The 14010-nt window shown below is 54.6% G+C and overlaps 2 protein-coding genes across 2 annotated transcripts; one reads left to right on the forward strand and one right to left on the reverse strand.

The window, feature by feature from the left end:
* Nucleotides 1–4982: 4982 nt before the first annotated feature.
* Nucleotides 4983–5837, forward strand: LOC129197010 (olfactory receptor 14A16-like; the record flags this gene model as incomplete). The annotated part of the gene is made up of 1 exon (XM_054804978.1): nt 4983–5837. A coding segment is annotated over exon 1 (855 nt), but the record flags the coding sequence as incomplete, so codon positions are not given.
* Nucleotides 5838–13176: 7339 nt separating this feature from the next.
* LOC129197020 (olfactory receptor 14J1-like) lies at nt 13177–13662 on the reverse strand (the record flags this gene model as incomplete). Its single annotated transcript, XM_054804988.1, has 1 exon — nt 13177–13662. A coding segment is annotated over one exon (486 nt), but the record flags the coding sequence as incomplete, so codon positions are not given.
* Between the last annotated feature and the right edge of the window lie 348 nt (nt 13663–14010).

Consider the following 14010-nt stretch of genomic DNA (forward strand, 5'->3'; position numbering starts at 1 on the left):
TCTCCAGCCTGTCAAGGTCCCTCTGGATGGCATCCCTTCCCTCCACCGTGTCGACCACACCACACAGCTTGGTGTCATCGGCAAACTTGCTGAGGGCGCACTCGATCCAGCTGTCCATGTCACCGACAAAGATGTTAAACAGTTCCAGTCCAAATACCAACCCCTGAGGAACACCACTCGTCACTGGTCTGCACTTGGACATTGAGCCGTTGACCACAAGTCTCTGAGTGTGACCATCCAGCCAATTCCTTATCCACCGAGTGGTCCCTCCATCGAATCCATGTCTCTCCAATTTAGAGAGAAGGATGTCATGTGGGACAGTGTCAAATGCCTTGCACAAGTCCAGGTAGGTGACGTCAGTCACTCTTCCCTTATCCACCAATGCTGTAACCCCATTCGTAGAAGGCCACCAACTTTGTCAGGCAGGATTTGCCCTTAGTGAAGCCATGGTGGCTGTCACCAATCACCTCCTGGTTTTCCATGTGCCTGAGCACAGTTCGCAGGAGGATCCGCTCCATCATCTTGCCAGGCACGGAGGTGAGAAGTCCTCCCAGTGACACTCCAGTGCTGCCAGTGAGGATCAGAGTGCTGCCCTGGTTCTCCCAGTGCTGCCCCAGTACTCCCAGAGCAGCTCCCTGGCTCCCTGCAGTGCTCCCGGTTCCACACCAGTGCTCCCGGTGCCGATTAGTGGCTCCCCCAAGTTCTCCCAGTATCTCCCCAGTACTCTCAGTACAGCTCCCAGTGCCACCCCAGAGCTCCCGGTACAGCCATAGTGCTCCCAGTGTTTCCCCAGTGCTCCCAGTGTGGTTTCCTGGCTCATTCCGGTGCTCCCAGTTCTGCCCCAGTGCTGCCAGTGTGGATCACAGTGCCGCCCCAGTGCTCCCAGTGCCACCCGAGTGCTGTCGGTGCTGCTCCCTAGCTCACTGCAGGGCTCCCACTGCCACTCCAGTGCTCCCAGTGTGGATTCCTGGCTCCTCACAGTGAACCTGGTGTGGCTTTTTGCCCCCCTCCCCCCCTCCCTCGAGTTCTCCCAGAGCCACCTCAGTGCTCCCAGTCCAGCTCCCAGGCTCCCTGCAGTGCTCCTAGTTGTGCTCCAGGTCTCCCCGTGCCATTCACTGGATTCCCCCAGTGCTCCCAGTACTGCCCCAGTACTTCCAGAGCAATTCCTTTGGTCCCCCTAGTCCTCCCAGTTCTGCCCTAGTGCTCCCAGTTTGGCTCCCTGGCTCAGCCCAGTGCTCCCAGTGCCACTCCAGTGCAGCCAGTGCCACTCCTTGGTTCTCCCAGTGCTTCTTCAGTTCTCCCAGTGGCGGTCCTTGGCTCCCCTCCCAGTTCTGCCACTGCCACCTCAGTGCAACCAGGGTGGCTCCCTGTCTCCCCCACTCGTCCCAATGCCACCCCAGTTCTCCCACTATGGCTCCCTGGCTCCCCCCAGTGCTCCCAGAGCCGCTCCCAGGCTCCCTGCGGTGCTTCTAGTCTCCATTTCTACTCCATTTCTAGTCTACATTTCTAGGCTGCATTTCTACTAGAGCTGCTCACAGGCTCCCTCCAGTGCTCCCAGTGCCACACCAGTGCTCCCAGTTGTGGTGGGTTGACCCTGGCTGGACGTCAGGTGCCCACCAAAGCCGCTCTGTCACTGCCCTCTTCAGCTGGACAGGGGAGAGAAAATATAACGAAAGGCTCGGGGGTGTCAAGATAAGGGCAAGGCGAGATCATTCACTAATTACTGTCACTGGCATCTTCTCACAGAAGACATCCCTGTAGCCTCTCCTCCTCCTGCTACCAAAACCTTGCCACACAAACCAAACACATCTGCTGGCCCTCGTTTTGCTGGTTTTGTAATCTCATTTGGTGTTTTGGAGGTGGTGTTCATGGCAATTCCTACCTGGGTCTGTAGAGCCCTGCAACTCCTCATGCTGCTCTCTTGTGAGACTCCACCACCATCAGGGTGAGCCACCCACACACAAACATTAACCGCTGACCAAATGGAGCTTCAGTCCAGAGGGACCTGAGATACTTTGAGATGCTAGTCAACACAAACCTCTTGAGGGTTACAAGGAGAAGTGGCCAGTCCTGCATTAGAAGGCAGAGTAACCTCGGTCATCAGGGCAGGCTTGTACCTGACCGGCTGAGCAGTGACCCTGAGGAGAAGGGTCTGGGCGCTACGTGGGACACCATACAAGCCAGTGGTGCATGTTCACTATGAACAAGGCCACCTGCATACAGGCCTGCATTAGGATGACCGTGGCCACCCAGACCATCTTGAGACTGGTTGAAGTGTGGTTTCAGAGATGGTGGAGTTTTTCTCAACATTGGAAAGCAGCACAAGAAAGAAATAATGGCACAAAGGGAAGCTTTGGAAGTTGAGACTAGGCATGAGGATGTCATGTCACGTTGAGTTACACGAAACATCACTCCAAGTGCAGTTCTGTGGTACGACAGGCCACCCAGCAAGAGTCTGGATTAGCCAAAGCTTTATATTTCAACACACAGCCCATGAGGATGGAGAGATATCAGTAAGGGTAGGAAGATGCTCAAGTGAGAGCAAGGTTGGTAAGCACAGTGGATGTCCACAGCCTTCCAGGAAACAGGTGCAGGCATAGGACACCATAGGACAACCTGTGGTGGAGATGGTCAAGGGAGATGACAAAGTTGAAGGTTGAAGTTGAGGTCTTTCTCCCATTGGCTGTGGCTGTTGGCTGTCTCACCAAGGCCTACCAGGAGACACCTAATCCTTACAGCACGAGGGCCTCATGGCCTCCTTGTCTCCACTCAAAGGCCTGGGAGGTGTCATACCATTGTCCTGCACTTGGCATTGTACGTCCCCACAAACCCCTGCCCCAGGAAGAGCCCTGAGCTCTGTGTGTGTTACAGGAACCCCCTTCCCAGGGGCTGGGGGTCACAGCTTGGCCCTTTGGCTTGATCAAACACACCCAGGGTTACTCAGCATCAGAGCCACCTTGCCATTGCCTTTGCCTACCTGTCATCACTGCCTCCACTTGCCTGCTCTAACCAGCCCCAGAGTTGCTTTGTCAGGGATGGCCCTCAGGGGGACCCATTAATGCTCCAAGAAACTGTGGAGTTTGCATCATCGGACTGTGACTTCTGCAGAGGTTTCATCAGCTTCCTCTCAGGGCCTGAGCTTCATGGACTCGTCCCCAAACCCACCAGAGGGGTCATTACCATGCTGCCTTGGGCTGGTCCTCTGCTGCTGCTCTCCTGGGACAAAGGGAGCTCATGGCAAGTGGGCTGTGCTGCAGCGAGACATCTCTGGCCAGGAGCAGCTCCTCTGCAGAGCACAGCAGGGCTGAGGGCTCTGCCTGCAGGCACCGAGGGGAGAACAGCGAGGCAGAGAGAGCTTAAAGGCAGTTGGAAATGGGAGGCTTGCTGAGAGCTCACGCAAGGAGAAATCTTCAGAGCCCTTGACACGGTGAGTCTCTGGGTGCAGGGCAATGCCGATGCGGTTCCTGGAGGCATCTCCTCAAGCTGGCAGAGCCCACAGCTCCTGGGATCTGCCAGGTGGACTCCCTGTGCAGAGGCAAGTTTGAGTGGCTGGGAATGCAGGTGTGCAGGCAGGGGTGCCCAGTTGTGTCCTTCTTCAGAGCAGGGTCCCTGCAGCCCAGGGGCTGTGTGCCGGGGCAGGGACTCTGCCGCCTGCCAGGGTCAGCACTCAGCCTGCCCGGGGAGCTGCCCAGGGCACTGCCGGGAGCAGCTGTGGGTGGAAGGAGCGACCCCCTGGAAGGGCAGGGCAGGGTCCTTCTGCTCTTGAGAGGGTGCTTTGTGTTTCCAGGCTACTCACAGCTCCAGATCACCCCTGGGACATTTGCCATGGCACTTCTCAAGGAGCATGGATTTCCCCTTGGGCAGTGCCCTGCTTCCAGGAGGGGTCTGCAGGGCAGAGCTGAGCACACAGAGGGTGGGATGGGCTCTGTGAGCAGGGACAGGGAGGAGAGGTGTGGGCAGAGCACCAGCTCCTGGCAGGGACAGCTCCAGGCAGCAGAGACATGGGCAGGGAGTGGGAGGAAACTGCAGCCAAGCCCTGGGCTAGGCTGCCTTCAGGCTGCTCTCTTGTGGTCCCTCACTCTAGATGTCTGCTGGGTGTTGTCTGCTGAGCCATGAGCTGACTCTGCCTTTAGGACATCCCATCTTCAGGACATCTGACTCTCTGCTTTGCCTGTGCTGCTGGGCTTGGGAGCTGCCCCAGAAGAGCACGGCTGTGCTGTAGGATCCCAGGGAGTGCTGAGCTTTCCCTTGGAGGTCAGTTCTCTCCTCTCAGAGGCCTTTGCTTCTCTGAGAGGGGCTGTGTCCTTCTTAATCACAACTCCACCTCTGAGCAGGGAAAGTGAACAGTTTCCAGATCTGCCCTTTGAAACAGGACTCCTCTGCTCTCCTTAGAGTCTTTTTTTGGGCTATTTTTTAGAGAGTTATTTATGTTTGTCGACAACGTCAAGGCAACAGAATCAATTTCATTAGCAGTCTAGTGGACACCTCAGCTCTCGTGACTCTGCACGAAGCTACAAAGACCTGAGTCCTTTTGCCTGAACTGTCTCAAGACTCTTCCCTTTTTCCATGATAAAATGTGTATTTCTAACCCTCAGAGGAAAAATCCCCTGATGTAATATTCGAAAATGAAAAACACAGACAACATTCCTATAAGGACATGCTAAGCTTCTCTTGTGAAGCCCGCACTCTTCCAAATCATGAGTGCAGAGATTTAATTTCTCCATTGAAGGCGGATTACAGTTGACATCGCTTGTCTTCACTGGAGGTGTCACAAACCAGCTCCATGTCCCCACTGCAGCTGAGCACAGCTGACTCCTCAGCTCCTCACAACACACTCAGCCAGCACAAACCAGAGAAGGGAAATGCATTTGAATTGGGGGGTGTTTCTATGGAAAATGGAATGGATTTGCTCAGAGGAGTCTGTCCTAACTTTTCCCCGTCCTTTGCTTTTTTGAACCAGCCCCCATGCCAAGAAATAGCAAATGTCCAACAGCAGCTCCATCACTGAGTTCCTCCTCCTGGCATTCACAGACACACGGGAGCTGCAGCTCTTGCACTTCTGGCTCTTCCTGGGCATCTACCTGGCTGCTCTCCTGGCCAATGGCCTCATCATCACTGCCATCGCCTGCGACCACCACCTCCACACCCCCATGTACTTCTTCCTCCTCAACCTCTCCCTCCTCGACCTGGGCTCCATCTCCACCACTGTGCCCAAAGCCATGGCCAACTTAATCTGGGACACCAGGACCATCTCCTATGGGGGATGTGTTGTACAGGTCTTTTTCTTTTACTTTCTGATCTCAGCAGAATATTTCCTTCTCACTGTCATGGCCTACGACCGCTATGTTGCCATCTGCCAACCCCTGCACTACGGGACCCTCCTGGGCAGCAGAGCTTGTGTCCACATGGCAGCAGCTGCCTGGGGCAGTGGGTTTCTCTATGCTGTGCTGCACATGGCCAATACATTTTCTATACCACTCTGCCACAGCAATGCCCTGGACCTGTTCTTCTGTGAACTCCCCCAGATCCTCAAGCTCTCCTGCTCAGGCTCCTACCTCAGGGAAGTTGGGCTTATTATATTAAGCTGTTTTTTAGTTTTTGGTTGTTTTATTTTCATTGTGCTGTCCTATGTGCAGATCTTCAGGGCCGTGCTGAGGATCCCCTCTGAGCAGGGACGGCACAAAGCCTTTTCCATGTGCCTCCCTCACCTGGCTGTGGTCTCCCTGTTTATCAGCACTGGCATATTTGCTCACCTGAAGCCCCCCTCCATCTCCTCCCCATCCCTGGACCTGGTGGTGGCAGTTCTGTACTCAGTGGTGCCTCCAGCACTGAACCCCCTCATCTACAGCATGAGGAACCAGGAGCTCAAGGATGCCTTGAGGACACTAATCTAATGGACCTTGCACCACCAATAGTAATTTGTCTCCCCTTCTTCGCAAAGTTCCAGGAGTATATTTTAGGCCAGTACTCTGGGTTTTTATTTCTCTGATAATCATAGTTAGAGGTAATTGCTTGGGTTCATAGCACTTCCCTTGAGGCTCTGTCCTGTTGTGTCTGATCCTTTACGAATGTCCTGGTTCTGGCAAGGACAGAGTTAATTTCACAAGGAGCCAGGACAGGTGACCCAAGCTGGCCGGGGGCTATTCCATACCATGTGACATCATGCTCACCATAAAAGGGGGGCTAGTCGGGCAGTGGGGGGGCGGCGCGGTTTTCCGCGCGGTTCTGGAATGGGCTGAGCTTCTAGTGGGTCGGTGGTTGGATCGGTAAATTGTTCTCTGTTATCACCCATTGTGAATATCTGTTATCAGTACTGTTGTTGATTGTTTTCCCTCTTCCTTGGTGTTCCAGTAAACTGCCCTTATCCCAATCCTCGAGGCTTTGCCCTTGTTTTTCTGTTCTCTCCACATCCTGCCGGGGGAGGGGTGAGCGAGCAGCGCGTGGTGCTTAGCTGCCGGCTGGGCCTAAACCACGTCATCAGGAGAAACTTGTCATCTGTTTGATGGAGCAGCTGGGAAGTATCGACCTCACTACGGGATGGACAACAGGGTAGTAACAACTGCAGGATTTTATGGGCAGGAGCACTGAAGGGCAGAGCACAAGTACTGAGCGCTGAGCAGAGCTCAGTACCACTGGTCTCTAAGGACAGCCTCCTGCAACAGCCCATAAGGATATTCAGTTGACTCTCTCAAAGGAGCTCAATGGCACCAAGATGAGATGTTACTACTGAAGTTGAAGAAGAAACAAAGACAGTGCAGGGCTGCTGCAGAACTTAGCAAGAGCAGGTGTAAATAGGTCTGAGATGTTCTATGTTGCCTTTGGCTCAGTCTTCATCAGCAAGGTCTCCCAGGCCCTTGCACCTTGAAGCAGAACCCATGGAGAACAACCATCAGTGGGTGGGGATGAAATCTAGGGTCACTTGATCAAACTCAACCCTTGCCAGTCCATGAGATGGGAGGGACTTCACCCAAGGACGCTGAGGGAGCAGGCCAAAGTCACGGGGACACTGCTCCATGTCATATTGGACAGGTGATCAGTTTAGCAGAAGCCATTCAGCTGGTACACACCAGAGGATCTGCTAACCTTCCTGGTCCTGCCCAAACAAAGCCTGCACATACTGTGGGAGGAGGTAAGGTCCCCATAGCGCACACAGGGAGCTGGCTGGGGAAGGCAGTGTGGGCTGCTCCTCCCCTGGGAACAAGCAAGCCCATCTGTGAGATTGTCTTGGCTCAAGGACCTGGCTGTACTCGGCGGGTAATGTGGAAGGATGGGAGATCTGGTGTGTACCTCAAGGAGATCTAACCTTGGGGGAAAATCCTCCATGATGTGAGTTGCATGTGCTAGGAAGCAAGGCAGCAGGAACCACTTGAACCAACAGTGGGCAATCCTCACGAGGAATGGGGCGAGTACTTCACCTGTCTTGAGGGATCACCTTGGCAGATGGGACCCAAGTCATTGACATGCGTGGTGGTGGAGGGAGTGGGCCTGGAATGAGTGAACAATATCAGCGTGTGTCAAGGAACAGGGGGTGGTGGTTAATGAGGATGTGTAAACCTGACTGTCGGAAGTAAAGATGGTTTAAGTACGGAGTACAAGTTGTAAGTGTTGGTAAGAGGGGATTGTGGGAACGAGAAAGAGAGAGAATGGAAAGGCTTGAGTAGGGTGTAGAAATGCAACAACACAGGAATTGGGCGATTGTGTACATCCTGAATGTGTACACTCAGGTGTATCAATCAATGTGGGACCTGAGCATGACGGAAATGCTGTGGAATAAGGGTGCGGATTGTACTGGGACTAGGTGGGATGGGGTTAATTTTCCTCATAGCAGCTCATATGGTGCTTTGCATTGGTGTCCCAAACAGTGGTGATAACACACCCATATTTTAGCTATTGCTGAGCAGTGCGTGCACAGTGTCAAGGCCTTCTCTGTTTCTCTTCCCCTCCAATGAGTACTTTGGAGTTCTTGGCAGTGGAAGAGCAGGGCCAAGCATTTTGCTCTGTATGAGTTTCTACATCCACTTTTTTAGTAGTGGAGGGGCAACAGGAGCCCCTGTCAGAAGAGACAGTGGGTTGCCCCATGCCCTACACAGCCAAGTCCAGCCAGCACTGCAATAGCCCTACTGCTGGCACAAGCTGAGCTCATCAGCAAAGCTGGTGGTGCCTCTGTGAAAGCATATGTCAGAAAGGGCACAAATGCCAGAGTGAGACAGGAGTAAGGTAGGAAAAAAAACAGTGAGGAAAAAATCCTGCAGACAGCAAGGTCAGGGAAGAAGGAGAGGGAGGAGGTGCTGCAGACACCAGAGCAGAGATTCCCTTGCAAATCATGGAGAAGACCATGGTGAGGCAGGCTGACCCCCGCCAGCCCATGGAGGTTAATGTTGGAGCAGACAGTCACCTGCAGCCCTTGGAGGACCCCATTCCAGAGCAGGTGGTTGCCCCCAAAGGAGGCTGTGACCCTGTGGGAAGCCCATGCTGGAGCAGGCTCCTCAAGGACTTCTGACCCCATGGGGGACCCACCTTCCACTAGACCAGGTTGCTCAAAGCCCCATCCAGCCTGGCATTGAACACTTCCACGGATGGGGCATCCACAACTTCTCTGGGCAACCTGTGCCCGTGTCTCACCACCCTCACCAGATAAAATTTCATCCTTATGTTCAATCTAAACCTACCATCTTCCAGTTTAAAAGCCTCTTGTCCTATCACTACAGGCCCTGGTAAAAAGTCTCCCTCTTCCCGTAAGCCTGCCCTATACACTGTATGCCTGCAATAAGGTCTCCTGTCGCAAATCCTGAGCCAGACTCCTGCTGACTACACCAGTTTGTCACAGACGGGCGATTTAGACCAATTAAAGAACCACTGCCAGAAGTATCAGCAAAAGCGGTTTTATTGCACCTTAACAAATTTGGATGGCAAGGATCACTCTATTCCTTACTGCACAGAGGATATAACAATGATTCACAGCTACCAAAACAGAATCAAAGTCACCAATACAAAATCTTAGTGCACTCTTACACAAGATTAAGCACGATATCAGTCACTTAGCAAAGATCTGCAGTGGGTAAGAGGTCTCAGCCTCAAGGAGTAACCTTGAGATGTGTCCCAGCTCAAGGAGAGATCACCACTGGGCAGCCAGCTGCTTAGCAGGGAGAGCTCAAAGAAGATACCCTTAGGCTGCCACATTTATGGAATAGAGTGGTTGGCTCGTAGGCAAATTCCATGTGATGGGAAAGGTATGCATGAGACTCCTTGTACCCACAACTTTCTTTGTTCCTTGACAAATGAGTCTTGGAGGAACCACCTGTTACTCATGTCTTAATCATGTGATGGGTGTTCCAGTTTCCAAGCCCATATACATCAATGCTCACCATGTCCCTCTGCTCCTGTTTTCAGAGACCAGACTGGAAGTAGAGAAGTTGTTGGCCAGGTTACACCTGGGCCTTTACCTCCTTTGGACCCTGAACCAAACTACTGCTGGTTTGGTCAGGGAGCCGAGTGGATCCATCACAGGGACTCAGCTTCCTCCCATACCTGCCACAAACCCACAGGTGGTGGGAGTCCTCTTGCCTCAGTTCACGTGTGTGTGCACAATACAGTCCTCCAAAGAGTGGAAGAAACCACATGTCCCTCCTGTCTTCGAGAAGGGCAAGAAGAAGGACCCAGGGAACTACCGGCCAGTCAGCCTCACCTCTCTCCCTGGGAAGGAGATAGAGCAGCTAATCCTGGAAACATTCTTCCAGGCACACTGTACTGGTTTGGGCTGGGATGGAGTTAATTTTCTTCACGGCAGCCCCCGTGGTGCTGTGTTTGGGATTTGTCACCAAAACAGAGTTGCCAACACACCGATGGTGTAGCTATTGCTGAACCATGTTTGCACAGCATCAAGGCCTTCTCTGTTCTCTCTTCCTCTCCAGCAAGTAAATTGTATTTGTGGATGAGGGAAGAGGAAGGGGATGTCATTCAGCAAGGCAAAGATTTACACTGTGTATTGGTGGTGGTGTCCAGGGTTTGGCAGCAGGGGGGATGCGGGGGTGTCCTCTGTGAGAAGACACCAGGGGCTGCCTCCCCATGCCAGACAGAGCTGGTTCCAGCAGGCTCCAGGCAGACCACCACTGCACAAAATCGAGCCCATCAGCGAAGCTGGTGGGACCTTTACAAAAGCATATTTAAGAAAGGACACAACTGCCAGAATGGGAGAGGAGTAAGGGAGACAAAATGTGAGAAACAGCCCTGCAAGCACCAAGGCTGGTGAAGAGGGAGGGGGAAGAGGTGCTCCAGGCACAAGAGCAGATAGTTTCCTGCAGCCCATGGAGAATATCAGAGTATAGCAGGTATTTCCCTGTGGCCCATGGAAAAGACCATGGTGGGGAAAGTAAGCCCTGCAGTCCGTCGAGGACCCAACACTGAAGATGTTGGACAATTCCTGAAAGAATGCTGGATGGAGGACAGCCCATGCTGGAGTGGGTTTGTCTTGAAGGACTGTAGCCCATAGGAGGGACCCCATGGGAAAAGTCTTAGAGGGAAGGAGCAGCAGAGAGCAACTGTTATGGACTCACCACAACCCCCATTCCCCATCCCCCTGCCCTGCTCAGCGGGGAGGAGATAGAGGAGTTGGGAATGAAGGAGTGAGTGAAGTGGAGCCAGGGAGAAAAGAGTGGGAGGAGGCCTTCCCTGGGGAAGGAGGTAAGGTCTTCCACCAGCCCCACGCTTCTTCCACGGGCAGCCTTTGTAGTTGCACATGCCTGGTCTGCCCATTTACCTTCACCACTGTCCCGTTTGTACAAGGCCCACAGACATCTTGGCACGCCCAGTGTAAGCTGGCCTCCACCAAAGCTGGAGCCCACCTGGCCTTGGGGTCAGGGAGGAGCCAGGTCCCCTCTGCTCTGGGCTGGGCACAGCTTTCCCCTGGGAACCTCCCTGAGGAGCACTCCTCCTGGGTGCCAGCCTGTGGCCTGGCACAGGTGGCACGGGGACCAGGGCTGCTGGGGCAGGGCTGAAGTAGCTCAGCTGGGAGAGCGTTAGACTGAAGATCTAAAGGTCCCTGGTTCAACCCCGGGCTTCAGCAATCATTTTCTCCCTCAGATTTTTGCAGACCTGTCTGCCTTCCTCCAGCCTGCCCCAGCCCTGCTTGCTCCTTCACCTCTTGCCAGAGCACTGTCCCTGCTCTGTAGCTGCAGCCCTGCAGCTCAGAAGGAGCCTTCCTCCAGCACCACGAGTCCCCAGCCTCCCCCTGGGCAGGACTCTCCATTCAGTGCTCCTCTGGGGTGATCTCCAGCTCTCCCCCCTTCCCTGCTCCACAGGGATCGAGGTCTCTCTGCTGCACAGTCTCTGCAAAGACTCTGTCTCTCTCCTCTTTGTCATTCTCCAAGGTGCACAGACTGCTCCTCTCCTCACACCCCCCTTCACCTGGTTCTCAGTTCCCAGACCAGAGGCCACTGTCCCCCCCACTCCCAGGCAGAGGCACTCCCTGGAGCTGAGGCCTGAATGGCAGCACCCTTCCTCTGGAGGTCTGTCGCAGTGAGACCTTCATGGGATGGGGAAACATCTCCAGCATCACAGTCCCTGTGGCAGCCCTCCATGCCTCCACCCGCAGCAGCCCTCCATTTGGCAGCCCCCCACCAGTACTTGCCCCTGCACAACCTCGGTCGTGTCCATGCAGGTGTCAGCAGTCAGCCGTGCGGTGGGATCTGCAGGGTGTGGGACAGAAGAGAGCCGGCACCGGGCTGGCTGTGCCCCAGGACAGGCACTGAGCCCAGCAGAAGGACGGAGCTGGCCCCACAACAAAGGTCCCTCCCCAGGGCTGGGTGTATGGCCAGAGAGGGAAATGGATGATGCGTGGGGCGGTTTCTCCCAATTGCCCTGGGGCAGCTTCCCCAGCGTGTCCAGGGAACATGGCACAGAGCAGCTCCTCTCTCCTGCACCTGTGATGACTTGCTTCCTTCTCAAGGAGATCAGGCTCTGCTCCACAGGCCCACTGGAGCGAGTCCTCCCCCGGATGGTCACAGAGCTCTGATAACGTCAGGCTGTTCCTGTCCTGGGCACTTTCCAGTCCAGCCCATCCCCTCCCCGGCTCTCCCCCACCTTCCCTGCCCTCTCCCCAGCGCAGCCCAGCAGAGCAGCCCAGTCTGGGCTGGCAGTCTGGGCTGCTGCAGAGCTCTGGGCACTCAGCCCACAGCCCCAGCCCCTCGGAAGGGCACAGCAGCTGCTGGGAGGCAGAGGGGGGGCTCAGCCTCCCCATCAGCCCCAGGCCTGCAGCTGGCCCCAAGTGCCAGCGCAGGCCACTCCCTCTCGGCCTCTCCTGCATTGACGCTGCAGGGGATCCCCAGCCCTGACCGCCTTTGCCCCACTCTGCCTCCCCGCCAGCCCTGCTCCCCAGGACACCACCAGAGTCCTGGCCCTGCGGCTCCTCAGGCACCTCCTGCATCTCTCCACTCTCCTGCCCTGTGCCTGCTGCATCTTCACGGACTCCCACAGCACTGCACAGTCTTTCTTTGTGGGTACCTGGAGTGAGTGCTCTGCCCTGGGGGGACTTCATCTCAGGGTCTTTCGCCTTCTGAGTCTCCATTCACTTCCCACCCCAGAGTACCTGTAGTGTCCCCATCCTCTCCTGACCACGCCTGATTCCTTTCCACATGGACTGACCTCTGCCATCAGCCCCGTCATACCTGTGACAGCCTGAGGAAGGTGACTGGGAGCTCGTGCACCATTTCCAATGCCCCTGGACACGAAGATGAGAGCCTTCAGCTAAGTGCTTGGTGTCTAACAATGATACCATGAGATTATTTCCCCAAAGAGAAGGAGAAAACAAGGCGGAAGAGACTTGGAAAGTCCAATTCCTCTGGCTTGTTCTTAGCCACAACTGTATCAAGGAGAGCCCAGGCTGCAGGCACCTCCCTCAGGAGATCCCCTTTTATTGCAGAGAGGCTATTAGGAAGGCAAAAGGTGACACATGGTTCTTCAAGGATCAGACACAACAGGACAGAGCCTCAAGAGAAGTCCTATGAACCCAGGCAATTACCTCTAATGATGATTATCAGAGAAAAAAACCCCCAGAGTACTGGCTTAAAATATACCCTGGGCACTCTGCAGAGAAGGGGAGACAAATTACAGTTGGTGGTGTAAGGTCCATTGAATTAGTTTCCTGAGGGTATCCTTGAGCTCCTGGTTCCTCATGCTGTAGATGAGGGGGTTCACTGCTGGAGGCACCACCGAGTACAGAACTGCCACCACCAGGTCCAGGGATGGGGAGGAGATGGAGGGGGGTTTCAGGTGAGAAAATATGCCAGTGCTGACAAACAGGGAGATGACAGCCAGGTGAGGGAGGCACATGGAAAAGGCTTTGTGCCGTCCCTGCTCAGAGGGGATCCTCAGCACAGCCCTGAAGATCTGCACATAGGACAGCACAATGAAAACAAAACACCCAAGTGCTAAAAAACAGCTTAATATAAGAAGCCCAACTTCCCTGAGGTAGGTGTCTGAGCAGGAGAGCTTGAGGATCTGGGGAACTTCACAGAAGAACTGGTCCAGGGCATTACCCTGGCAGAGTGGTATAGAAAATGTATTGGCCGTGTGCAGCACAGCATTGAGAAACCCAGTGCCCCAGGCAGCTGCTGCCATGTGGACACAAGCTCTGCTACCCAGGAGGGTCCCGTAGTGCAGGGGTTGGCAGATGGCAATGTAGCGGTCGTAGGCCATGACAGTGAGAAGGGGGTACTCAGCTCCAGGCAGGAAGACAATCAGAAAGACTTGAGCAGCACATCCTGTATAGGAGATGGACCTGACATCCAATAGGGAATTGGCCATGGCTTTGGGCACTGTGGTGGAGATGCAGCCCAGGTCGAGGAGGGAGAGGTTGAGGAGGAAGAAGTACATGGGGGTGTGGAGGTGGTGGTCGCAGGCTATGGCAGTGATGATGAGGCCATTGGCCAGGAGAGCAGCCAGGTAGATGCCCAGGAAGAGCCAGAAGTGCAAGAGCTGCAGCTCCCGTGTGTCTGCGAATGCCAGGAGGAGGAA

Source organism: Grus americana, chromosome 27, assembly GCF_028858705.1.
Source record: "Grus americana isolate bGruAme1 chromosome 27, bGruAme1.mat, whole genome shotgun sequence".
In the NCBI taxonomy this organism is placed as follows: domain Eukaryota; kingdom Metazoa; phylum Chordata; class Aves; order Gruiformes; family Gruidae; genus Grus; species Grus americana.